The following is a 27,493-nucleotide window of genomic DNA, read 5'->3' as shown; positions in this document are numbered from 1 at the left end:
CTTTATTTTTACACTGAAATTAGTTGATCTTTGATATATCTTAACTATAAATCTGTCCATACATTTTAAATTTACATCCCTCTCTAATGTAACATTTTGCCAAGGTGCAAATTTGCTCCCAACTTAAAATCAGGCCCAATGTGTATACTTTATTAAGTCTGTGTTGCCTTTGTGGGCTATAATAGAACATGTAGATTTTTCAGTATGGAGGGTGGCTTTTTTTAATGGTCAGTATTTAATGCAAGAGTTTTCCCAGATTTAACTTTTCTTACAACCACACTAACATGTTCTAATAAGCTCTGATGTTCAGCACCCATAGTTGATGTTAGTACTTCTAGTGTTACAGCATATTAACACATGCTCTGACAGAGCTGGCTGGTCTTAAGATCCTGGAGTTTCTCCTTCCAAAGAAACCTGGTGTTTCTCATAACCTAGGAATTGGCTCAGGAAGTAGAGAAATCGAGCAGTTATTGCTTTATCAAGATCATCAACTTCCCTGTTCCCAGCTCACTAAAGATCTTAATTTCCACCAACCACCATAGTCAAAGATCAAACTTTGTTGTTTAGCATGTGTGTCCAGTGTTTGTTTTTTCTTCATACAGATAACAAGGACACTAATGTAAGGTATAGAAAGAATGCCTGTAGAACCCCAGTAAACAGGACAGTGCTGATGTAGATTCTAAACCTAAAGTTCTATGTGTAGATGCCTCCTCGGTTTCTACGTGCCAAGATGCTCCTTTTGGTTAGAATGAAAATAGTATTAGGAAACACTAGTTTCTCAACACTCTAGATGATCATTTTCTGTTACATTAATATACTCAAAAATAAATAAAGCTGCATTCAAGTAATTCCCCCGAGTATAATATTAACTAGTAACACAAGCTAAAATGTCATATATAAACAACTTGTAATATTTTTACTATGCTGGCTTGAGAACATTAAATGCAGCCAACATAGAAATCAGAGTGACCTATGTAAATATTAGCATCCTTACAGCAGAACCAGAGCAACATAATTTTACAGTAAATGCAGTCTCACAGCACTTTTAATACCAATAGACCTAATACAAACTGGATAAGTAACCACAAAAGTAGATCCCTACCCACATGGACTATTAATGTCTTCCCCTGGGGATGCTCTATGCAGCCCCCCCCCCCATTTAATACAATACCGGCAAATTGGAGTAGCATAAATAAAATTTTACGGTATTAAGCAGTGTAGCTTTAATGTTAATTGTCAAAGCAATGGCATGTTGGGATCCCTAGAGAGGTTAATACTATATAGAAACAGGGTTTCAGCGAGTTATTCCACTCAAGCCACCTTGGATCACTCCAGACTTACATTGCTCCATACTAGCAGAAGCTGGCTGTACCACAATCTCTAGCTCTAGATCACATTTTGATTAATGGAAACATTGCAAGCAACAACTACAAGGTACCTATTGTTTGACACCTTAAGTGAAGAATTTTCAGGATACCTGTGTGGAAATCTGAACTACTGAACTGGTTATTACACTATCAAAGATACATCACAATTCCCAAAAAAACACAAACAAACCAGGACATTTGCTTCAGGTTTTTTTTTAACATCATTTTTATTTTTTCATACAAGTATCCTCATTTCAAAGGGCTCTTCATTTAGAAGTTCCTAGGAAGAAGCACAGAGAGAAAAACAGTGTTAAAGTAAATATCTTAACAGTTTGTGGTTACTACAAAAAGGTAGACAACAGTGAATATTGTAATCTACAGAACATATTGAATTTCAAATCCCTGCCAAGTAAAAAGTGGGAGACCATGAGCTTGTCATTTCTGAAACATTCTAGTTCTGGCTGGTAAATCATCAAAGTCCATATTAAAGCATATGAACTGGTGTCCGTCAACCAGGAATTGTAATCACAAGTTAGGATTAAATTGTTTGTTGCATGGAGTGCCAACACATAGCATATGTATGGTCAATAAGTATACAGACAATAACTACATGGATCAGGAGAGGGGGAGAATGCAAGGAAGCTGCCATTTGCCAACACAATACACTTCAGCTTCAAGCTATTAAACTTGAGTCTAGCACATTTACTGTATACCTGTGCTAAATATTTTCAGAAAATACAAATATATAACAAATACCTCCAAAAGTAGAAGAGTCTTCATTCAAAATAAGCTGGCACAGAATACACACTGCACAATACAACACTTGATTGGGGCAGAAGATTTCCCTTAGTCAGTTGTAAGTTTGGGCTACTGTGCAAAGATATACTAACACTGTACCAAAATTAAACTAAGCACCAGGCAATGCCAGCGACAATTGTTCTAGGACAACATTTAAAAGTCTCAACTGTTTAAGAATCTTTATACATTTTATTAATTCCTTGCAAAAAGACATTTGAAGACCAAAACATACCTACAGAAAAATCCTTTAACCACTTGCTGACCTCTGTTCTACAGTCCTGTCAGAACTTATATGAAAGTTCTACTAAAATTGTCACCATGTTTCAAGTTTTTCCTATTGGTATGTGACCATCAAACTTCAGTTTTGTTCTCTCAGATCCAAACCCAACCCCCTCACCCTGGTATTCTTTCCCCTTTTCCACAACCTCCAACTGACTCCTGTTACCTAACTTCATTTTGGAAAGTTGGTCAACATTAGTCATGTCATTCCAGACATATCGGTATCTACTTCTAGCAAAGTTTCTGTATTTTGTTCCATATTTATTATGGTGACCAGTGTACAAATAAAGTATTTGCCATACAGCATGTTCTCACACGCTACCACTGACAGCATCTGGTTCGGTTGTATTTTGAATGGGTGTCATGCACTCAAACAGCAATGTGTAAATGTCAATAAGGACATTCTCCAAAACCCAAAAACTAGCATCCCCACCAAGTTTTGTCTGTCTACCACCAGTCTCCTCTCCCCTTACGTCTGCCCTAAATATATCTGCAAATAGGTGCATTGCACTGTAGATCATAGGCACTACAAGTACATCAGACTTAAAGCACACTGCTTGTGTATGCCCCCAGAGTACAGATACCATATATATCTCAAAATGTGGGGTAAAAGCTTCACCAACACTAGAGTAACCATTATGAAACTTTCCTGTGTTCCACTACAATAAGGCTTATTAAAACAAAAAATACTGTGCTGTCAAAAAAATAAAGCCAATTTTGGGTAGATGAAGAATACCAAACATTGCCATTTAAATGGAGTCATCCAAAAAAGTTAAAGTTGGTCTGATCATGAATAGTTGACCCAGTCATCAAGTGATTGGTGGCTTTCTAAAATAAGTGTTTACACTTAAAATATAGAACAGATATTGGGGGTCATTCATCCAAATGCCTGCATATTATTTGCTCACATACTAACAAACATTACAGCACAACAGCCTGGGAACACTACATGCAGCTTTGTACCTTAGGTGTTACAACATTATCAGAAAGTGCACTAATATCCATCATTCTCTACTATATACCCGTAAACTGTGTGGTCATAGCAGTTAAATCACCTCATGTACAGCACTTTGAAAGACAATGAATAAGCCTTCAATGATGGGCAATTGTGGTCAATACGCCACCCACGCTTCAGGTTAACATTTACAAAGACTACAATATTTCAACGCAACAGTTTAATGGACCCACTAACTTCCATTATTGCACATTAGCTGATGTTTTTAGATTAACTCAAAGACAGCGAAGCAAAGATGTAACACAAGGAATATATAGTCATTGGAATGTGTTTTCTGCACTATGGCAGATCCACACTCCATTACATAGTACGTATATAGATATATACTTTATATAACCCGTATACTAAGGTTTGTTTCGTCTTTAGTGACTAGTAAATTATGACACTTTCAAAAAGAATTGTGTCCTACAAGTGGTTGGGCCAGTTTACAGAGTTCATACTAACAGATGGATTTGAGGGCTAGCAAACAAAATATTTAAAGCAAAAAAAAACATAAATGTTAGCACTTAATCATCAACATTCATTTATATAGCGCCAGCAAATTCCGGAGCGCTTTACAATTGAACTTACTTTGAAACAATGGAATCATTTTTAGCCAACCGAAGAATGGAGTCATCTGATTCTCCCTGTGTAGATAATACAAAGATTTCAAAATATTTGCAATATACTAAGCAACAGATTTATACTAAGGGATGTGATCTGCAAGTCACACTGTTTACACAATAATCACAATTTATTTATATAGCGACACTGATTCCGCAGAGCTGTACAGAGAACTCATTCACATCCGTCCCTGCCCCATTGGAGCCTAGTCTAAATTCCCTAACACACAGAGGGAGAGACTAGAGTCAATTTTTATAGCAGAAAATTACCCTACCAGTATATTTTGGGTGTGGGAGGAAACCCACACAAACACGGGGAAAACATACAAACTCCACACAGATAAGGCCATGGTCGGGAATTGAACTCATGACCCCAGTGCTGCGAGGCAGAAGTGCTAACCACTTTGCCACCATGCTGCACAATGAAACGTAGGGAGCTTGACTTACCATCCTACGAATGTTGCCGCAAATTGCATAGGTCCTATGCTGGCCGGTAACTCTGCCTGTTGCTTTATCAACCTACAAAAGAAACACAGCAAAGAGCTATAAAAGACTGGCTGGTTACCTCCTGAATGGTAGAGGTCTGAGGAACTGGACTCTTCCCATTCTGTTGGTTGGAAACAATTTAACATGCTATAATTCGTTTTTTGGGTGAAAAAAAAAAAAAAGCAAGCAAAATTAAAAGTATAGTACTCAAACTATGACAATTCACCAAAAGCTGGGGCCAATTTGATAACGAAACAAAAGCATAACTAGATACATTATTTCTGATTTAGAGAAGGACGAAAGATAATTGGGATTACACAGCTTGAAGTATGGACTTAACCAGAGCAGAAACACAGATAAGTATAAGTACGAACAGTTGAAGCAAAATATTTAACATTTTTGTCTTCTGACAAGGCACAAAAAAAAAAAAAAAGTGATCACCAGCTAGGAAACATCTTGCATAAATTGGTATTGTGTTGAGACTCCTTGAAATACTAGCGTATTAAATAGGAGATTTGAAAATACTGCCAAGAGACATACAAATTAGCCTAAGCTCACAAAGAGCAATGGGTTAATGACCAGGAACAATTAGCAATACATGACAACCCAATCACTTCTTAACAAAACTGGACAGAAAGCAATGTTCCATATACAGCACTTCTGCATCAGCTGGGTTTCAGAAAAATCAGTTTACCACTGACCAATTTAAGAAAAAAAAAGGTTTTGTTCTAACTAGAGCTGGTATATCAGTTCCAGTTGCAACTGATGCTACACATATTTGCGGCATCCTCCCAAATTCCATAATAACCTACTGGTTTATACAGAATAACCCGCTCACTTCTATCCCGTAACTTCCCCTAAACTACACATAATATCTAAATAAATTGGAGACACATGGAAACCTTTTAAGACATTTTTTTCTGGGATGCACCATTTCTGTTAAAGGAACCATGTGTCCTACTTTATTTTCATCTGATTTAGTCTATAACATCCTGAACAACTTATCAGCAATAGTGCTGTTACAAATCTAAGCGACCACTCACCCCAACTATGTTAACATGCACTCTGAATACAATACATTGTATTGGTGAAAGCCAGCATATAGAAGGTGCATTGAAACCACTTTAAAAAAACGCACCACTATGACACTTTTAAGGCACTTTTCATTTCTTTTATCAATTTACACAGTATGTGAAGGAGCCTAAATCATTCAGTAAAGTTTTCCAGACAAGCGCAAACTTTTGTGGCCAATAAAGCTTTTATATTTAAATGACTAGTTAGAAACTTTGCAACATTGGAATTCTAAAATACTTGTTCTGCACTTTTCTATCTGTATAAAGTAACAGAACTCCTCTGAGGCACAGCCTTATAGTTTACAGGTGAATTTGATATATGCATGCATAAACACTTGTACTATCTGTATAAATAGTGAGTTCTGAAGTGACCTTTTCATGTTAGTGAAAACTTTATTATGACCCTACAGCAAATTATTGATATCCATCAGATCAGAATTCTGACCTGTACATCATATATGTGGTCACAGAACTAACTATACATATAATTTACAGCAAGGAGTGATTACATGAATAATAATGTAGAAATAGCACTTAATACAGATTACTCTATACATTTACTGTATGAATGTTTAAATTACCAACACTTATGAAAGTGACAGAATGTGCGCAGTTCAGTGGTGCTGCCACATTTGTCGTCAGATAATGGTCTGGTGACTTAACTTTGGGATGATCCACATAATTCAGGCTCATATACAAATTGGCATCTAACCTGGAGTTTTATGTATGAAAAGTAATCCATAACACAAACATGCGATTTCACTCCACAAACAGCATTATAGGTGTGAGTTACACACTTTGAAAATATGCAATACGTTTCATTCTACCATTCACGCATATCAAATGGAGGACACATTTTCCCATATGGACATGTCACTTTTCTGCAATACGACTCACAATGGGTGTACCCTGGCAATGGACACCATGGAACAAAGCTCCAAAAAAATTAAAAATAAAATAAAAAAAATATTCATGAGAACGCCTAGGGTGTTCTATAAAACAGGATGCTTACCTCTGCAAGATTCAGCTGAATGGAGGCATGGTCCTTTGCTCCAATAATTCTATTGCTAGCAGAACTAGAGAGAAAAAAATGTTAATATCAAATTTAATTACACACTTTATACAGATCTAATACTGGTCAGTGCATTACAATATTTTGAGCTCAACATATACTATGCTGCAATTTTCCAAGGTACAATTTCTGGGCCTCACAAAACTTAAAGGACCACTTCAGGTAGGCTTTTGTTTCAAACACTGCACAGATAGTGCATGGAGGTGTTGAAGGATTTTTATCACTTAACTACAGGCCACTACCCTTCTAATACACCTGACTGTATTTGTCACTGTTGTCCACTCCCTTCTCATACAAAACGCTTCATTCCTGAGGTCTTAAGGACACCAACTCTACTTATCAACCAGCCACATCTGGATCCACCTCCTCTTCAGTAGAAGTATCACAAAGTTTCATCCTAGGCCCTATCTATTACAATACTCTGAAAACTAATAAGCTACTTTGGATTTCAGTATCTCTATCTGAATTTTACTCAAAGTTACCTATTCCCTCTGGATCTCACACATTCTGTCTTTGCCCACATTACAGAATGTCTTTCTGCAATTTAAACCTTGGATGTTCTCTCACTGGGTCTCATTCACATTAATTTCTTTCTCCAATCAACGAACCTTTCTTGGTCACAACCCACTTTGTGGAACTCCCTCCTTCATAAAACAAGACTTTCCCCTATCCATCATCACTAGTCATTTATATAGCACCACTGAATCCGCAACATTGTACAGAGAACTCACTCACATCAGTCCCTGCTCCCATTGGAGTTTACAGTCTAAATTCCCTAACATATACAGAGAGACTAGGGTCAATTTTGATAGCAGCCAATTAACCTACTAGCATGGTTTTTGGAGTGTGGGAGGAAACCCACGCAAACACGGGGAGAACATACAAACTCCACACAGATAAGGCCATGGACGGGAATTGAACTCATGACCCCAGCGCTGTGAGGCAAAAGTGCTAAGCACTTAGCCACCGTGCTGCCCAAAAACTTCAAGCGTTCCTGAAAACGAACTTTTACACAAGCTGATCAAATTCCAGAACCACCTGCTTAACCTCCTTAGACTTATTGAACATTATCCCCACCCCTTTAAACTATTCACTCAGAACTTGCCTTTGTTTTCCTTTTATACTCAAAACAACCCACTAACCCCCAAACCAGCATTTCTGTATGTCTGGATCATATAGCCCCTCTAGGAATGTGTTTCCATTGCTATATTGTTTGACCAATATACTGTGGAACATGACCTCATGTATCATTCTTATTTTCAAACAGATTGTAAGGTTGTAGATAGAACATTCTTCAACTTTGTATTAATACCCAGTCTTGTTTTATTACTGCATTGGCTCCTAATTTTAAAGCGCTAAGTGATTTATAAAATACATATTTTAATGTATTAATAGGAACAAAGATTTGAGTGCGTAAAGAAAAATGTAGAATATGCTTTTAAATAAAGAAAAAAAAAGGTGTTCATGTGGCTAATGTCACAGCATTGTAACCACATATTACTCTAGCAAGAACACAGATGAAAGAAACATAGTTAGACTATTAACGTTACTAAAGACTGTTTAAAGTAAAAATCAATGGGACAAAAAACACATCCTCAATTAAGAACAGCGTTCACCACTTTAAATAATGATAAACATCTGTGTGCCAATTCTGGCAGCAGTAACAAAGGTAATGTAGCACTAGAAAGCTATTTGCATATTTGTAGATTAAAACTAAAACATTATATACTAATGAAGCTAAACTATACAAGAAACCTTAGTGAAACGGGGCAAAATATAATGAACAGATCATACCATTTACGGGGGACATATAAATCCACAAATTCACCAGCGTCGTTTTGCATTTTGCGGCTTGGATTACGTCACACGGACCTGCTGTCAAAATCATAGAGAGAGACTAAGAAAATCTTCCAAAACAAACATATTGCAACCTTAGATTTTATACTACACAAACTGAACTAAGCCACTGGACCTACAAATGTGGTAATGAAATATACCTTCAGAATAGCAAAACTTTTGCTGTAACCCATTTGCATGTGAACAGTAAATGACTTAATATTTGGAAAAGTATAAGAATTATCAGGAAGGACACGGTTGACATTTGCCTGCTCTAATAAAGGACAATAGAACACCAGCTCTGCCATTGGTTGACTGGGATGAAGATATATACATCATATAGATATGGGTAAGACCCTGGCAGACGTTTGGGGACGATGTAATCGTCCCAGCTGGAGATGCGGCCTACCATCCCCGGCCTCTCCCGGAAGCCTGCCCATGATCATGCAGACTCCCGGGCACGTGTTCCCGCTTTATACCCTTTATAGACTACAGCGCTGAGCGTCCAACACCACCCCGTTGGTACCAAGACGCCCTCCTTCACCCTAGGGCACGATCCAGGCAGTGTATACACCGCTAGGACTGCCCACACCGCCTAATGCCCGCGCGGCATCCGAGCTCACCTCCTGCTCACGGTAATGGCTGACACGAAAGAGGAGGAAGCACCTCCCCGGAAAGACTGATGTCACGGTGGCTTCGAAAAACACTTCCGGGTTAAGGCCCTAGAGACAAAAAAAAAACAAAAAAACCTCTCACGCTGTCATGGTAACAGAAATCGCGAGTGGCTTACACGCAGGGATCTGAACGTTAGAGAGGCTGCTGAGTTATACAGTTATGGTTACATTATAGTAGCCATTTTGGGTAAGCCAAGACGATGAGAGGCAATAAGTGAAAATCTTCAGAAAAATGTCTCCGTCCTCGTTACATAGTACAGTTCTCTGGAGACATTCATGAAAAAAATCTGTAAATGGCATACAATAAAGTCTTATACATTACTTAATTCATTTGATTGGAGTCAAATAAACACCACATAAGCATATTTCGGAATGCATAGTTACCAACTGTCACTCATTTCCAGCGACAGTCCCAGGTTTTATCTTGTAAGATGTACTTGAAATGTTCTCATTATTCAATATCAAGTAACTGCACAGTACCTTTACTCCTCTTCATTAAATTGATTGCTATTTCACTATTCTAAATCATTTAGGCTTTGTAAGTTAATATATTATTTAAATAAACCTTTCTCCTGGTTTCTGCAAAACCTGATTTGTAGGCGGGGCCTAGAGGACGCAGTTCAATGCGAATAATGGTCCATGTGCTTGTCCTTTGTACCTCTCCTCTTGGAGAACTAGGCAAGAATGATCACTTCAGTGTTCAGGACAAATTGCGTATTTAGAAGTAATTATGTAAAATTAAATTATTCGATGTTAGAAGTCACCTCAACCTACAACCTTGTGCTTTTATATGGTCACATATCTACTTGGTGACTTCAAATATCCATATAATTCATACTTGCCTACTTTCAGGCAGTGCACTCAGGGAGAGTGGCATGACTAGAGGGCGGGAGGGGGTGGGGCACTGTGAATCGCATCATTATGGCCCTTCCCCCGTGACGGGAATGTTTTGTTGCAAAAGAGGAGGGGGGAGGGCAGGGCCAAAATGACGCGACTCACCATGAATCACGTTATGTTGGCCAGGGAATTGCAATATGCGGGAGACTTGCCTGCTCTCCCGGGAGACCGATCCGGATTTTGGGAGTCTCCCATTTGGCAAGTATGATATAATTTGGAGTAGGGAGTGCATTCTTTCATATTAAAAGTCCAGAGAAGAAGAAGACATAGTAAGTTCTACATAAGTAAATGAAAACTTAAAATTTTATTGTAAAGTAAGGCAATATTGAAAAAATAAAGACATTTCCAGGGGCACAAATCTCTTAAAACTTGGGACCAGAGCCGCTGAGAAGGGGAAGTGGGGAGCGGGTACTAATTACCCGGGCCCGGGCATGCCAATGATTATTTTTTTGTAATTTTTTTTTTAAAAAAACCAAAATTTTATTTTTTGGGCAGCAGGGGGGGGGCGCCTCCGTCGTTGGTGGGGGGAGCAGGGTAGTTAAAAAAAATAAACATACTCACGTGATCGAGGCGCCGGCGTTCCTCCTCTCTGCTCCATTCAGACTGAATGCCGGGCGTGATGTCATCATGTCACGTCCGGCATTCAGTCTGAGTGGAGCAGAGAGGACCAAGAAAGAAGAGAGAAGAAAAGGAAAAGGTAAGTAAATAGAGGAAAACAGGGGAGAGCATGGCACAGAGGGGTTAAAAAACTGGGGTGGGCATGGAACAGAGGGGTTAAAAAACAGGGCAGCATGGCACAGTGGGGCTAAAAACCAGGGGGCAGCATGGCACAGAGGAGTTAAAAATGGGGGGGGGGGGCATGGCACAGTGGGGTTTAAAAACGGGGGCAGCATGGCACAGTGGGGTTTAAAGACGGGGGGCAGCATGGCACAGTGGGGTTAAAAAACGGGGGGCTGCATGGCACAGTGGGGTTAAAAAGGGAGGGGAGGCATGGCACAGTGGGATTGAAAAAGGGGGGGGGGGAGCAGCCTAGTATAGTGTGATGAAGGGGAGCCAGGTGAAGGGGCAAAAGGAGCATGGACGGCGCAGTGTGATTATAATGCATGGCGATGATGAAGGGGCACATTATTGTAATGTTTGAGCTGGAGGAAGGCCTAATTATTAATCATGGGTGGTATTGATTTAACGCCAGGGTTGTTTTGAATTATCTAAATGTAGCCATTTTTTCCAAATAGGGCCCCCAGCATTCCAGGATCCAGCCAAGCCGCAACTAAAGAAACCTGCAGCCACAGGTGGTAAAAGTGAGAAGAACAGGTAGGAGAGAGCAGGACAGTATGTGAAACGTTGTGATTCTAGTAAGGACAGTGCCAATTTTTGGCGAGTGTTCTGCCCAATGTAAGGTGCAGGCCAAGACTGAACTCTTTGTGTACACACTGCATTCTTTCTATACTAGACTGTGGTGCAAGATGTCTTGAAAGTCAGGAGTGCTTGGACACATGTGACGCTCCGGCGAATTCAGAATCTAGTGATTTTGATGTGTTAGCCATGCCCCAATGGCACATTTGCCACACCCCCAAATGCATGACCACACCTCCTAAAAAAAAAAAAATGTGAGCATGCTGCACTATAAGGGGGGCCCCATGAATTTGTTGTACCGGGGCCCTTAATTCCTCTTGGCAGCCCTGGCTGGGACTGTCTCTTTTTGGGACAGTTGGAAACTATGGGATACATTAACATGAGGTGTACACAATTTTTAAAATGAAGCCACTCAAAATGTGGGCAGTATAAACTCGAAATACAGCACTGTCTACAGCAAGAAAGATAGCTATAATGTGAACTCATCAGGGCATAGTCTTTGTATAGAGTACGTGTAGTTGAGTTGATGGACATCACCAACGCTAGGTATATATATGCTGAATTTAATTAACAGATGTTGTATTTATGAGGAGATGGGCACGTGTGGCTCTCTATAATCAATTACAGTACAATTTTTATTGTTCACTAGAATATATAATTTGTCAGCTAATGCTGTATCAGTCGACAAATAACATTGGGCCCTGCCCTTAGCAAGCTATTTGTTTGGGCCACAATTTGAATAACTGCTTCTGTCAAATTTGGCCGCACATGTGTGCGGCACAGGACTGGTTGTTCATGGGTAGAGCCAAACAAATGGCTTGCATGGTGTTCGACCAGGTTAACACTTATATCAATAAAATTCCCTATAAGCCTTTGGGAACGAAAATATACATAAGGGCTTATTCACTTTTAGGTGCTAAATTTGGACTAGACCTTGACAACCAGTTAGACGCATGCATATATTGTCTTGCAATAAAATGATAGAGAAGAAACATTGTTTAACAGAATATCACAAAACCTTGCATATGCTGATGACATAGATATGTTGTCTCACATACTTTAAAATCTGGAGGAAGGTCTAATAAAGCTAGAGAGCGATGCAGAGAGGATTGACTAAAATTGAATCGCTCCAAAACCCAATATATGCTTTCCTCTAGGAAAAGACAAACAGGAGATAGGAGGTAATCAATCAGTCTGTTTAGCTGAATGGTACCAACTATGAATGGTGTCAAAGCTTTATGCATCTTGGTTCAGTTATTACAGAGGACAATAATATGTGAGAAGAGATCAAGACTAGAATAGCAGCAGGTAACAGGAGTAACTTATCTCTGCAAAGTCTTTAAAACACATATTCTTATTTAAAACTTAAAGTGGACCATAAACTGTACTGTGGTGAGGCCAGCAGTGACTTCTGACTCAGAAGCCTGAACAAAGACTACCTATGAACTTCCGAGGAGATGGAAGATAAAAAAAGATAATTTTCGGCCCTATACATGAGACCTCTAGAGATCCGAACACAGGAGGACAGCGTCAGTGAGACAGGCCCAGATCTAGATGGTTGGATAATGTTGAGATGGATTTAAGGAAGATGAAGGATCAGAGATAGAAACAGAGTAGACTGGGCTGAAACTGGTCAGGAGGTCAAGGAGGAATAGATAAAACAGATAAAGGATAATTGCCAATTAGGTGCAAAACTTCAGCTCAATGTAAATGTCCCTCCATTACTCACACACACATATACTGTATAGCTGTATGTATGTGTATATATGTATGTATGTATATATATATATATATATATATATATATATATTTATATTATATACACATACACACATACATCTAGTTGTCTAAACGAAAATTTAGAAGTGGAGTTATGAAAAATGTAAGTTAATGGATTATAGTTGATAGGTTTACAATCAGAACAGTAGAAGTGGTAGTATGACGCACCACCATATACTGCAGACTTAAACCACTGTTATATACACAGATAAGCCACAACATTAAAAGCACCTGCCTAATATAGTGTAGGTCCCCCTCATGCCCCCAAAACAGCTCTGACCCATTGAGGCATGGACTCCACAAGACCTCTGAAGGTGTCCTGTGGTATCTGGCACCAAGACGTTAGCAGCAGATCCTTTAAGTCCTGTAAGTTGTATGGTGGGGCCTCCATAGCTCTGACCTGTTTTTCCAGCACATCCGACAGATGCTTTATCAGATTGGGATCTGGCGAATTTGGAGGCTAAGTCAACACCTTGAACTCTTTGTCATGTTACTCAAACCATTGCTGAACAGTTTTTGCAGTGTGGCAGGGTGCATTATTCTGCAGAAACCTACCGTCAGAGAATACTGTTGCCATGAAGGGGTGTACTTGGTCTGCAACAATGTTTAAATAGGTGGCAGGTGTCAAAAGAACATCTACATGAATGCCAGGACCCAAGGTTTCCCAGCAGAACATTGCCCACAGCATCACACTGCCTCCACTGGCTTGCTGTCTTCTAATAGTGCATTCTGGTGCCATATCAAGTGGTAAAAATTGTATTAGGGAAAATGTGAAGAGAGTAAAGTATTTAACAAGACAATCTAGGTGGGGCATAGTAAATTGTAAGAGACAGGAAACGGGCCCCTGCACATACAGGTTTGACAACAATAAAATTTGTGTTTAGTTACGGTAAGTGTAGCATTATGCAGGTACCAGCCAGATCTTCTTTTTCGTGGCAATAAAGAGGTAGCTTTATTTACATCAACAATTTGCACTCCTGCACATTTTTTATTACTTGCCAATACTTATTGCAGGGGTTGGCATTCAACCATGATTTTTACATCAGGTTCATCATCTCTGCCTTTAACTGGGCTGCAATCCCACCAGCTTTCCTCTTACAATAGGCACAATACACTGCTGTCTGTTTCTGGGCACACTCTTTAAACAAACATATTTAGTCTGACTACTCATGGGTGTGTCTCAGAACAAACACACACTCCATGAAAGGTTAGGTTAGCATTATCCCGTCCTGTAATCTTTCTGAAGCTCACTCCCTGCAGCTTCTACTCGAACACTGGGTTTCAAAGCCTCCCCCTCGGAACTCAAACATGCTTGATCACATAGCAGCCAGGTTAATGTGAACATTGTCTGAGTTGTTACCCCTTCTACTTTGACTGACTCAATCAGACAAACATTGCCAAGAGATGAGCCCTCTCTCGAAATACTAGCCACCTTGGTCTCGCGGGTCTTTTTCTTTTTTAAAGGACCTGTGTCCCAAGAAACATTAGTGTGTCACTTGCTCACATTACTTACTCTCACCTGATCCATGTTCCCCCTGCATATCTGCAGCAACAGGTCACTTATAACAGCGATTCACTGTTTGTGGACATGGCAGCTAACCTGAAATCTTTATTACAAGTAATCTGTTGCAGCAGACAGGGAAGTAGTCCCCTCTGTATATACATGAATAAATAAAAATAATTCTCCACATAACAAGAAACCTATCAAAATGACATCAGGTATTCTATACACAGAATGCACGTGGTCGCAAGCTACATAAAATGAGCGATCACCCAACTTATGCCCACCCATTCCTAGGCATATCCCCACTTACTAGCACCATAAAGATTTGTGCACATGAATACTTTGCATCCATGTGCAGTATAGATGTAAAAAAAGGCTTCTAAAACTAAAATGTATATCCTGTTTCAAGGTCATAACAATATATGGAATCTTTATACTCAGTAAAATTAGTTGGTTAAATTGTTTTTGGTAAATTCTTGGAGTTGCACTAATTACCTAAACATAACTTTTGGGAAGAACCATGGAAAAGATTTATATAGTAGGAGTAAAAGTGGAGCAATAAATAAAGAGGGAAATCTGGATCCAAAAGTTTGTCCTTTGCAAACAAGACATTTTTTGTTGTAATCATCAATAATTACTACACTCTAGTTTATGGTTATTTATATGAAGTACAATAATTCCATTGTGAATGTCGAATGCCAGACCGGCATCTCTACTTGCAAAAATGAATTGCAGCTCTCAAATAAATTGCATTATACAATATTATCATAATGTTCAATATGGTCATTTTTGATAGTGTTCTACCAAGATGGAATTCCAAGCTTAGGTTAAGACATATCAAATTATTTTCATATAATAATACCCTTTAACATGAAAAAAAAAAAAAAATCACACTATGAAGGTTTCTTTTTAAAATCTGTATAAAAAACAAACAAACAAGACTTTATTCACATCAATTTTGTAATGTCACAAATGCATCATCTGTAGGAACACATTGGAATGAAATTGCAAACAAGGTGCTCTGTATTCATTTACTGCAAAACATGTACAATATATGCATTATGAATTAAAAATGGGAAGGGTTTTCATTGGCATTAAAGCGAGTGTCTCACCTACACACAGTAGAGTCAGAGCAAGTAGAGAGGAGAACCCAGCCTAACCATTATTCACTAATTTCTAATGAAATGAATGGCCAATTGGTTCACCCCAACAAATGGGTGTCTTTACTGCATGTTGGAGACAGTTACACTTTCACTAGTTTGGAAACACACACATACATCATATATTATATGTATATATAAAAATTAGACAACTTGGGAACAAGAAAACACATACCTGAATATCAAAAAATATGATCTGAATTTCATTTTAGTTTATACGGCAATAACTATACATACAGCCTACATGAGTATTAAAATAACATGTTAAAATTCTACAGTAAGATGCATCTCCAACATCAACTTCTTGAATGCCCTGATAAAAATGACCCCCATTGGCGAATGGTTGACCGCTCTGGAAGAGAAGAAGTTAAACTCTTTATTGCAAGAGTGTCTGTGATGCAGACATTGAAATACTGTTCCTCAGCCATCAATGGTCCAGATACACAAATCAAGAAATGTCACCACTATTTGACACCAATCTATTAAAAACACCATTCCATAGTTTAATCCAGCTGTGATCATTCAGATGTATTGATTTAACTTCCATTGTGTGTTTCAAGGTCAGAAACCATTACAGCTCAACTTATATACTTAACATACAAGTTGGTCCTAGAAAAGATAAACCTGTTGTGCTGACAAATATAAATTATAGAACCTTTCTACAAACATTTAAGGGTCCAAAATAAATGTTTGACTCCTTCAAAATACACTGTTACAAATTAATTTTCTGTCAAATTATTTAAATTCCCTTTAGTACAAGAGCGACGTGTATCTAAGCTTTCTTTAAACTGCAATGTGGTATTCCCCATTCTTACCACATGATGGTGGTATTGAAATGTTAAATAAATTAATGGATATGTTGAAATAAACTTCATCCATACACACAAAACCTTTTATTCATGCCCTTGTAAACTGACCAGCTAATATACATGAGGGTTTAGTTGCCACAGTAATTGTTTTACTTTAAATAGCAACAAAACATCTCAAAGTGTCACATGGACATTTCCTGTCCAATGTTTATAAATGTGTGTGTGCTGATGACCCGAATAAAGCTGCAACCAAATACCTCGGAGATATTAAACAGAAATATAAAAGTAGTATAGCTGTGCCAAACTACGGTGTCCATCATCTGCATGAGAAGACCGCAAGACTTCACACTGACATAATGCTAGATTCTTAGACAAAATAGTGTACATAATGGAAAAGGGGGGGGGGGGGGTGTGTGAATGGGAAAGAGTCCGCTGTATAGAGCATTTAATGAAACTAATCTTCTATAAAACCTGATAAAATATCAATGTCTTTGCCCTACGAGTGAGAAAAATAGACCAATCTCACTTCAAAAAACACATTTTAGCAAACGTCTGTGGACAAACCTAGCAAAACACAAATGTGCGCAATATAATGTCATATACCATGGCAGAAACTACTTATCACAGTGATGGGATTGATCCCAAAAAAGTGACCTTTAACCTACACATAGTGGAGGCAGCCACTTTAAGGGCTGAACCAATATTCACAAGAAGCCAGCAAGCCAATCAATTTACTAGAAACTACTGACATCACTGAGGCATGAGGTACAATATGATAAGATGATCATTGGTTCAGCCCACAAAATGACTGTCTAGGTATAGATGAGAAATCTACATTAAATATTATATTTGGCAGCCTAGTCTTGACAGTCAATGCATAGGTGAGAATACATTTCATAAGGGTTAAACATCTACTTTGATTCTTTCCTACTCGAGCAGGAGAAAAAGTACGAGTCTCATTACCAGCTACAGGGTCCATCAGGGATCAATCGCACTATACATACAGCACAAACGTGCTGAAATGAAATTATTCTCTAACATAGAGATTTTCTTTAAACAAACGTATTCTACTTTTATACAGACAGTCACAGTGGTTAAAAAGCTTGGAAGAAGGATAGCCTCACTAGTGCCCCAAATAGCACTGGTGTTATCATACAAAGTGCTGCCTTTCTGGAGGCCGAATTTGGTAACAGTAGCAGTGCTAACAGGAGAAATAAGCCACATACACAACACAATATCTAAGTTCAATGCTGACGGATTATTTTTGATGTGGACACAGTACACACCATATATATATTATTCATCTAAACACAGCGACTCATCTACAGCATTAGTTCAGTTATTATCAATAGGCAGATGGACAGAAAAGCTGGATGGCAGCTGTGCTAAATGCTTTTAGCAGGCATCTGACAAAGTAAATAGAAATATATCTATACACTGCCACAGACATTAATAAAACAGTACAAACATTTCTAGTACTCTCTCCAGATTGGGCATCAACCATTCCTAGAAGATGATTTGAAACCATTTAGCTTATTATAGGTAGCAATATCATCAGCGTGACCGCTATGGGCACCAAGTCTCAACTTGAACAATGTTTTGGTTTTTTTTAAAGAAAAAAAATTGCAAACTTCTTGTTAAAGTGTTATCGATCCTCTGCACAGAGTGGACACAAGCTATTTTGTGGGTTGAACCTAGATTCATGAGAATACAGCCTATTAATTTAGTGGAAACCAGTATAGTCACTGAGGCATTAAGAGGAGGCAGCAATTTTGTGGACTGAATCAATTTTCATGAAAATGCACTCTACCGATTTACTAATCCCTATCTCAGGGAGGTCACTGGTAGGCTGCATTCTCATGATTACAGGTTCAACCCATAACATAGCTGGCTTCACCGAGTGAAGGCAATGAATAAACGTTAATGTATGCAACATAAACAATAAATAAAACAATCCTGATACCAGATCAGGTAATATTTAGGCACATCTTTTAAAACGTAACGTATACATATTTTAAAATGTTTTTTTTTTTTTTTTGTTTCTGTTTTTTTAGGGGGGGGGGGTAATAGGAGAATCAGACTGTGGAAGCTATAGATATTTGCACTTTATAATGAGCAACAAAAATAAATAATCTAAATAAAACCATAAAAAATACAAAAGGAAAAAAAACCAAAACTTAAAAGCACTAGTTCCACAAAATCACAGCTATAAAAATAAACCCTGTGAACAGTGCCATTTATTGCCTTAATTCCCTACCTTTTCTAGGTATTTATGTTTCTTGGCCATCCTACAATCTTTGCTCTAGTACAGGCATATTTCGGGCTGTGTTAACCCCGCAGACAACTTTAACCGAGGAACTATTTTACTAGTGGAACTATTTTACTAGGATTTTCCCCAGACACGAGCATCGTTTAAGGACAATAAGGTTCAGACCTGCAATAAAATCTTCAATGCCGGAGTGATTTCTAATCAAACTGTAAAGGCACTGAAGGGTTAAAGGTGTTTGTTTTTGGAGGAAAAGGGAGGAGATGCTGCGAAAGTATAATTTTTAAGGGGGACACTTGGGCGAGAAGGGCTTTTTTTTTTTCTTTTAATTCATGCCCATGTTACATTAAGTCTGCTCAGTCTCTAGTCCGCTTCCTTCCTTTTGGGGGTGAAATAGTACGGCACGTTTAGGAATCGATTCCTATTCATTTTGTTAATCCAAAAGCATCGAGACTGAAAATCTGTTTAACTCTAAATGTTAAATTCACTAGAGCCTTAGGGAAGTAGGGATTTTCAAAGTGCAATAATGCAAAGATCAGAAGAATATGCTATATTATGTTCTATTTGCCATAGTTGTACTCCAAACTTCAGGTGTGCTTGTATGACTAACGCAGCTGTGCAGAACAGAATGGACACTGTAATCTGCATGGGGCTTTTCATACATGTAATGAGCAGCAAGTTCCCAGCCGAGTATATCAAGCCCCTAGAGATGGAAGCTGTCGGAGGTTCCACTATTGTTGCTTGGTCAAGCGACGAAAGTGAGGTAATACTTGGGCCTCGGGGAGGTAGAGTGCTAGTTCCATGGCCACCAGTACGGTCAGCTCAAATGCAACCAGGTCCCGTCTGTTAACCCGGAAACGTTCTTCAAGCTTCTGTAATAGGACAAGAAGGAAAAAAAGCAAATGAGCGATTTGCAGATATTTATTTTGCCATTATTCTAATTTTCAAAAACCCGGTAGCCCTGAAATAAAAAAGTGTAGACACGTTACATATAAGAATTTAGCTTGAAAAGTTAATGTCATCACTTGTAGATCATATTGATTGGGCCCTTCAATAGTTATTATTACCAAATTCAACTGGAAAGCCAGGCGACGGAAAACAAACTAAATCACAAAAACGTGTACACCGACACGGATGTACTAATATATAGATAGCAGCATAGATACTTTTCACCAAAATAAAAATCAGTTAATTTGTAGAAAACATATAAAATGGTCAGCTTAGCAGCCATTTTGGGCTCACACACTATACAAGAGCAGGTACAGAGCAGGCATGGGACCTGAAAATAGCTGGTTATAATTTATTATGGTGCAACCTGCCTTTGCCAATGCTTCAATAATAACAATCAGTGATGACAAAGGTCACAATCGAGAGAGACTCAAACATTCATAAGCATAAACTTGGTCTTACAGAAGAGAAATGCCATCTAGACTGAAGCAAACTTGTCTATAATTACATGGTAAAGAATACTACAAGGAGGAAGCTTTCAAGAACATTTTAGTCCAAACAAAACAGACTGCTGTTTTCTGATCGGGCAGCTGCTTCGCCCACAGCCACAATAACATAGCTTATTCTTGCAGTCTAGGATCACTGTCTAACGGCTGGGTATTCCAGCAAGGTAACATCATTTCAATAACCAGGGGAGGGAGTGGAGCTTTCTGGCTGTATTTAACCATATAGACTAAAAAGCAGAGGTCTGTGCACATTTATTTTTGCAGTCCTAAGGGGGAATCCAGGAATATTTAAGATGTGCCTTAATGACAGGACCCTTAATTATAAAGCTTGGCATGTTTGGTTCTATTTCTATAAAGTGAAGATGAAAACTGGACCCAAAACACTTACATCCAACAGATGTTTCAGCTCTGGCTTCTTGAAGTCACTGCTGATTTTAGCCGCCAGTAATACGCAGACTCCGGCGCACTGCTTGCGGTTCTGCTTGATCACCTTTCCCTGCAAGATCAGCTTCTCGAAATAAACATAGGACATAGCCACTGTTACTGGTTCCATGTTGCACTCTTGGGCCACGTTTCTCATTTCCCGTTTTAAACTGGAAAATGGAGACAGGAAAAAGAAGAAGAAATAATATATAAAAAAAAAAAAAAGTATTAAGAAATCCGACCTTCATTATGTCCCATCTTTATAAAATATATAAATGGATTCTACTGGTAGAAATGAGTGTGTACATTTCATGGTCAGCATGTGTTCCAATATAATCTCTTACTTAGCTGTGTGAAAATACACATAAAACAAACAACAAAAAATGATAATGTACACAGTGAAATTTTGGACAGAACCAGTATTTAATTAACTAGTGACATCACTGAGGCATAAAGCACTTTGATTTGATAGGTTGATATACTAGTTAATCCCCTAACATGGCTGCATCCACACAGTGTAGACAACAGGTCCACCTTAAAAGACATTGAATAACAAACTGTCATGAGAAATAATAAACTGAAGTAAGCAGGGAAGCTTTCCAGCCCTGTAATTCTGCCAGGATAGGTGCAGTCCTAAGTTGTAGCTTCATAAAGCCAGGTACACATAACTCTCACCTTCTGATCTTGCTCAGGGTCAGCTTCACGTAAGGGAATTTCTCCTTAAACATCTCATTCATGTCTTTTTTCAAGTCAGATGGCTTCACATATTCGATGACTGTTGTCTGGAAAGTGATGTACATAATATTTATTGGGCTAAAAATAGTTTAGTAGATGTTTAATTATTCCCTACATACATGTAGAATATGGAGGAGAGCTGGTTACTACACCCACTAAAAAATATTTACAGTAAGCAATAAAAATATTGTGTTGGATCAATAAATTAAGGGGGTAAACATACAAATACGCAAGTGGCTAGAACTCAAATCAGCCACAGACTTCAACAGAATCTTATCCCATGTGGTCTAATTGTATGGCAATAACAGAACTATACAATAAATAAAATAAAAAACAAAAGAGTAAATTACCATATATGAAGCAAAGATGAGGACTCGCTTGTGCTTTCCACAGGGCCACTGGGGGTCATCCAAAATATTGGGATTGTATTCTATGTTATCTGCTTCTGTACCTAATTTAGGAGAGATGTAAGAATACTCAGTGTTCTCTGTAATAACATGGTCAGTGTAGATGACAGAGTAACAGAGGTAACATTCAAGACTCCTGGACATAATGGACTCCTGATGTAAAACTGAAAACACCTCTGCAGGCCACCTCCTGTGTTACTTCCTGGCATTCATTATAAACAATGTAGTATGAGAACTTGATTTATTTAAAAAAATCTAGAAAAAAAATCCATTTAGAACTCTGCATCTGTTGGCCAATTGTAACCCCTGCTTTGAGCATCCAGACTGACTAACTATACAGAACACTCAGAGAAAACCTAACAACATGGAAACACCAAATTGTCCATTTTGACTTTAGACTAAAAGGCATAGCGATACCACTGCATCTAAGACAACTGATGTATTCTCATGAAACTCGTCTCAGCCCACAAAAAAGGTTGCATTTGCTTTATGCCGGTGTTATGTGCGCTTGAATACCTATCTGGTGAAGAAATAAGTACTGTAGTAAAAAAGGTGGTTCTCCTGAACATAATTTACCTAGTTCAGCCCCTGCAGACACTGGAGGAAATCGGACATTGCTGAAGTTCCATTTGGAAGTCTCATGGGAACCAAGTCTGACTTGTGTTGGCTGATCCTCTTCTTTTTGGCGGACAAGAGCATTCGTCGGATATAAAAACTTTGCATATGAAACAACCTGGAAAAATAATAAAGGTGCTGAACAAACATAAAAGCATAATATACTAGAATAAACAAAATAAAAATCCTTCAAAGAACACATTTTTACATCCCTGCACTGGTGTGAACTGGTGGGACTGATTGGGTTGCATTGCGCCAATAAGCAGAGTGTTCCATTAAGTAACTTTACCGCCCAAAACCTGGGTTAGCTGGCATACACATCAAAATAACATTTAGAAGGGAGTAAAGACGACTAGTTCACAGTGTGACGTCAGTCCAAGCTGGGTAAATAGTTCTAGTGACATAAATAGTAACTCAAAGGGATGGGCTGCACCTGAAAGCCAATAGGCGGCATTCAATTGTGAAACTGGGCAAATGTCAGATAGCTTCACAGGTGTCATAACCAGGACCATCAGCATAAAGGTTTGTCCAATGAACAATGGATATAGACTTGTGATGTAGTCTGAAGACATAACGCAAGAAAACTAACAGTACTCAACTGCTGTAAAATGGAGGAGATTGTTGGAATACAGAATGATTTAAACTATGATTTTTCTGGAGAGTAGACTGTACTAGACAGTTGAACTGTAAATGGACTGCATAATATTAAATGACTGCATATGCACTATTTGTTAATGCAAGACACTCTGCGGAATACTGCAGAAATAGATATTTAAAATAAAGCAAAGAAAAATGCTGATGAGAAGTCAATATTTTACCTTCAGCTACTAACAAGGGTGAATAAATACATCATTAACTTATCTGTGTGGAGTTTGTATGTTCTCCCTGTATTTGTGTGGGTTTCCTTCGGGTGCTCAAGTTTCAGATTAGTGGGAATACATAAATAACTGCTGCTGATGATGATACTAACTGTGGAAAGTTCTGTCTCGGGATAGGAAACATAACACACAAAATACACAAGAGTGTATACATGGTTCCTTTTCGGAATTAACTTATATTTTAGGCTTAGTGGCCATTTAAAAAAACATTCTGATAACTGCTAGCCATGCTAGTTTTGGGATGTACTTAGCAGCCACAAGGAGAAAATGGAGTCTAGGGCACTTCAGTGACCACCTGGTCCAAAGTTTATTAGAAAATAATAAGTAGATCTAAGAAAATAGTGGGCTGAACTGCCCAATACCAGTGAGCTCTTCTCGTCTTCCAGCTCAAAATCTATCCACTTCCGAGATCATATATGGAGGAGGAAAAATCAGACAAGATGCCGAGAACAGGTCAATCAGGAGCTTTTGTTTTTTGTCAAACCTTCATTAAAGCTGCAATCATATACTGCATAACAGAGCTTAGTAGAAATGCTGTGTGGGAGTAAAGGATATATCAATGCATTGTTTTTATATCTCACTTTGACATTCTCACCCTGCATTAAGATAGGAAACCTGAGACTTCAAGGATCTTAAATACTTAAATGTAACCAGATAAAAATCACAGTCAACTCAAATCCATGGACCACAAAAATAAAAATCATACCAAACAATAACCATACATCAGAAACTTTTACAAAACTAATTTCCTGTCGGAATAAGAGGTCATCCCTGCCCTCTATATTGGGAAAGTCACTGTTTCATATCAACAGAGTAAAAAAAAATAGAAATAGGTAGAATTAGCAAAAACGTTTTTAAGTTAGAGTCTCAAAATTGCAAGTACATTATCCTGTGGATAATGACGACAGTGAATTCTTATTAAGTGTAACATGTCTTACCTCCCCATCAGCCCCAAGCTCCACACCTTCCATCCCAATTACTGTGTCCGAGGTAGACGGGGTCCCACCAGATGGGTTTCGCTGCTTTGTCCCCTCCACTCTCAGTTCACTATGCAAGCAAGACAAAAAAAGAGCCTGATAAAATGGTCAAATATAAGAATACAATATTCTAGATTCATGAAATTATTCTGCTGGAATCAGAACATTTACAGTTATGGAAAAACAATAATCTTCTTTTCATTTTCCCAGTCTCTGAATAATTCATCAGATAATCTATTCTGTACAGTTACTAAGATACAGGTCATATTTAGAGGACTTAATAGGAAAGAGACACTGTATGACCCAAGAGAATAGAGTTCTCCAGTTATCTGTGTCCATGCTGTTAAAGACAGCTGACAAAGGTCCTAGTGGAGGAATGGACCTGGCAGCAGAAAATCTACCCCCAAAGGAAGTCTCCACCCTGAACCTGCTGCCATCCTTAGAATGTCGCCATTCCAGGCTCATCGTGGCCAATCCTTAGCCACGAGGATGACTGGAAACCCACTCCCACTTGAGGACTCAAGGGAGCATCAGAATTGGAGGGAAGAGACAGACCAAACGGAAATTCCACAGTATCGTCATGGCATCCATTAGGACTGCCAACAGATCAGCGGTCCAGAAATAGAACAGGGGCATATTGCTCTGCCAGGAGGCCATCATGTCCATCTCTGGCTGACTTTTAATGTAATCCTTCTGCATCAGCAGAAGGATTACTTCTGGATGAAGAAACCACACACCAGGGAGAATGGAACGACTGCTCAGGAAATGTGCGTCCCAATTCTCCACCACGTGATAGGCGCGACTCTGGGGTTAGCGATACGAACATACAATCCAGTCGCAGGCAGGACCTCCACCACCTCCTCAAGATTTTCTTCTGACAAGTCAAAGCGCGGGACCTGGCATATTGCACTGCGAAGGTGGTGATCATCTTCCCAATCAACTTCATGCAGAACCAAGTATGTCCGAGGGCATGAACTCTTCTGAACAATACCTGGAGGAATCCTGTCTTCTGGAAGAACGATCCTTTGCTCCCTGTTGTTGAAGATTAGACCCAGTAACACCATCCTATGACTCAGAACCAGGTTAGATTTTTGGAGATTCAAAATCCACCCATGCGATTCCAGTATAGAACAGTCTTGTAGAAGGAAAGCTGCAGCAAGTGCGACGATTTGGTAATAACGTCCAGTGTTTCTCAGAGGGCGTCTGGCCACCCAGGTCTGTCTTCCAATTTGCTGACCCTAAAATGATGGAAGGGAATGATCCCTGAAAGAAGAGGACTTTGGTTGAAAGGAGACCAGAAAGGAACAGAACATCGGTCCATTAGACTTATCAGGTCAATCATTTTGTCAAGCTCAGATCCAAACAGAACTGAACCATTGTACGGAGGGGTTCCAAAGATTTATTGGACTCAGTAAACGTGTCCCAGGACTGAAGCCAAAGTACTCGTCTGGATACAAGAGCCAAGTCAGATATCCTAGAGTTGGTAGACATTGCATCACTGAGATATTTGAACACTTCTCTGACATGCTCTGACAACACAAACAATTCTGACAGAAGATAGTTTGACTGCAATTCCTTTAAGAGCTGATCAGATCATTATTCCATGGCCTTGGAAACCCATGCGCATACCAGACAAGATAAGAGTGCTACACCAGCAGGCACATAGACAGACTTTAAAATGTTCTCACATCTCTTGTCTATTCCATCCCTGAGGAATGGGAAAAGTGGTGGCCTTAGAGAGGCGAGCCACTGGAGTATGTACCGTTGGTGGTAGTTCCCACCTGGCCATTTCCTCAGCAGGCAAAGCATACTTCACAGGAAATTTGCAAGTAATAAGCCCAAACTTCACTCAGGAGCTCAGATAAGTGAGATTTTTTTATTTTAAATAAGTTAGTATATTGAGAATTATCCACCTCCAGCACATTTAAGTGCCTTAACCAGTATGTTTATGCCCTGGCCTCTAAAAGATTTGCCCTTGAATCCAACAAGATCCTCTGGATCTTGCGAAGAGAATACTCATCTTAGAGAACCTGAGAAAATGGTTGACGTTTTCATGGTCTTTGAGCTTTAGAAGCCTCAAGTAGCTTCTCCAAAAAAGAAAACACTCTAGCCAGCCCCAAAACAGAATAAGAGATGACAGAAGTACCGCGCTTCCTAAAGGATGTGTATGCAGCCACTATATGAAACCTAGTTGCAATGATTTCCCTTCTTGGCAGGATGCCCTAATAGTCCAATTCTTGTATCTCAAAGTGAAGTCCACAGGCCTAATACATCAAACACGTTTCCAACCTATATGGTCTTTTTCAAGGGTAGCTAGGGAAATTATTGCAACAATTCCTAGGACTTGCCATGATCTATACCATGGTTGTCCAACTAGCGGCCCGCGGGCCGCATGCTGCCCAGCATGCCTGTAAATGTGGCCCAGCAGGAGTTTTGGTTGTGGCAAGGGGGCAGCGCTGAAAAAAAAAAAAGAAAAAAAGAAAATACTTACCTTGTGGTCACGTCAGCTGGCGCTCCGGCTCCCTCCCTGGTCTCCTCCTCCGTGTGGCGCTCGCAGTGAATGTCGGGGGTGACGTCATCACACCCGACATCCATTGCGTAGCGCAGCACAGAGGAGTCACCCGCGCAAACTATCAGCAGCAGTGAAAGATTATCCAGTATCTTATTGTTGTTACTCTGAATTTGGACTTTCTGCACCATGCAATTATGAACTAGCTGTGTTCTCTGTATGTATCTAATATAAATATTAAGAGTTAATTGTATTTTTAATATTTTAAACCATTTTAAATGTACAGTGCTGAGTAGGGTGAAAATATCACCCACTGTTACCCTCATCGGAGGCTGCTCCATGAGCCATTTTTCCCGCCACCCTATCTTTAAATCTCTGTAGATTTCTATTAGTCCTCCTGATGCTACCTATATCGGTAAACATTTCAAACTGGTCAATAAAAAAAAATGATTCATGGGTGCAGAAAGAGGAAAAAAACGTTTTTGGCATTTAATTCCCCGAACCCCACTAAGGGGCAGATGC

At 39.1% G+C, this 27,493-nt stretch overlaps 2 protein-coding genes across 4 annotated transcripts in view; both read right to left on the bottom strand.

Moving 5' to 3' along the window:
• Window positions 1–1,560: 1,560 nt before the first annotated feature.
• Window positions 1,561–9,258, bottom strand: RPS21 (ribosomal protein S21). 2 transcript variants are annotated; one of them, XM_075176745.1, is made up of 6 exons: window positions 9,152–9,258; window positions 8,487–8,567; window positions 6,633–6,696; window positions 4,509–4,580; window positions 4,030–4,085; window positions 1,561–1,647 (listed from the first exon to the last, which is right to left on the bottom strand). In XM_075176745.1, the coding sequence occupies exons 2-6, from the start codon at window positions 8,534–8,536 to the stop codon at window positions 1,638–1,640; spliced, it is 252 nt and encodes an 83-aa protein (XP_075032846.1). In that variant the 5' UTR covers window positions 8,537–8,567; window positions 9,152–9,258; the 3' UTR covers window positions 1,561–1,637. The 2 variants fall into 2 exon arrangements, with proteins under 2 accessions (XP_075032846.1, XP_075032848.1); XM_075176747.1 differs by having other exon boundaries at window positions 8,487–8,564; window positions 9,152–9,256.
• A 6,382-nt stretch (window positions 9,259–15,640) lies between these two features.
• Window positions 15,641–27,493, bottom strand: part of CABLES2 (Cdk5 and Abl enzyme substrate 2) — a 30,454-nt gene continuing 18,601 nt past the window's right edge. For both annotated transcript variants that reach the window (XM_075176743.1, XM_075176744.1), the window contains 6 exons: window positions 24,424–24,532; window positions 22,569–22,725; window positions 21,936–22,036; window positions 21,526–21,632; window positions 20,816–21,020; window positions 15,641–19,845 (listed from right to left, as the gene is read on the bottom strand). In XM_075176743.1, coding sequence (XP_075032844.1) covers window positions 19,705–19,845; window positions 20,816–21,020; window positions 21,526–21,632; window positions 21,936–22,036; window positions 22,569–22,725; window positions 24,424–24,532 — 820 coding nt within the window. In that variant the 3' untranslated portion in view covers window positions 15,641–19,704. The remainder of the gene's footprint in view (window positions 19,846–20,815; window positions 21,021–21,525; window positions 21,633–21,935; window positions 22,037–22,568; window positions 22,726–24,423; window positions 24,533–27,493) is intronic.

Source organism: Mixophyes fleayi, chromosome 6 (assembly GCF_038048845.1).
Source record: "Mixophyes fleayi isolate aMixFle1 chromosome 6, aMixFle1.hap1, whole genome shotgun sequence".
NCBI lineage: Eukaryota > Metazoa > Chordata > Amphibia > Anura > Limnodynastidae > Mixophyes > Mixophyes fleayi.
Note: the sequence above shows the minus strand (reverse complement) of the source record. Positions and strands in the feature narration are given on the sequence as shown.

Coding starts and splice junctions, on each gene's coding strand:
- RPS21 (XM_075176745.1), bottom strand. CDS start 8,536: ATGCAAAACGACGCTGGTGAATTTGTGGATTTATATGTCCCCCGTAAA. Junction 6,697..8,486: donor TTATATGTCCCCCGTAAATG/GTATGATCTGTT, acceptor TTTTCTCTCTAG/TTCTGCTAGCAATAGAATTA. Junction 4,581..6,632: donor TTCAGCTGAATCTTGCAGAG/GTAAGCATCCTG, acceptor TTTCTTTTGTAG/GTTGATAAAGCAACAGGCAG.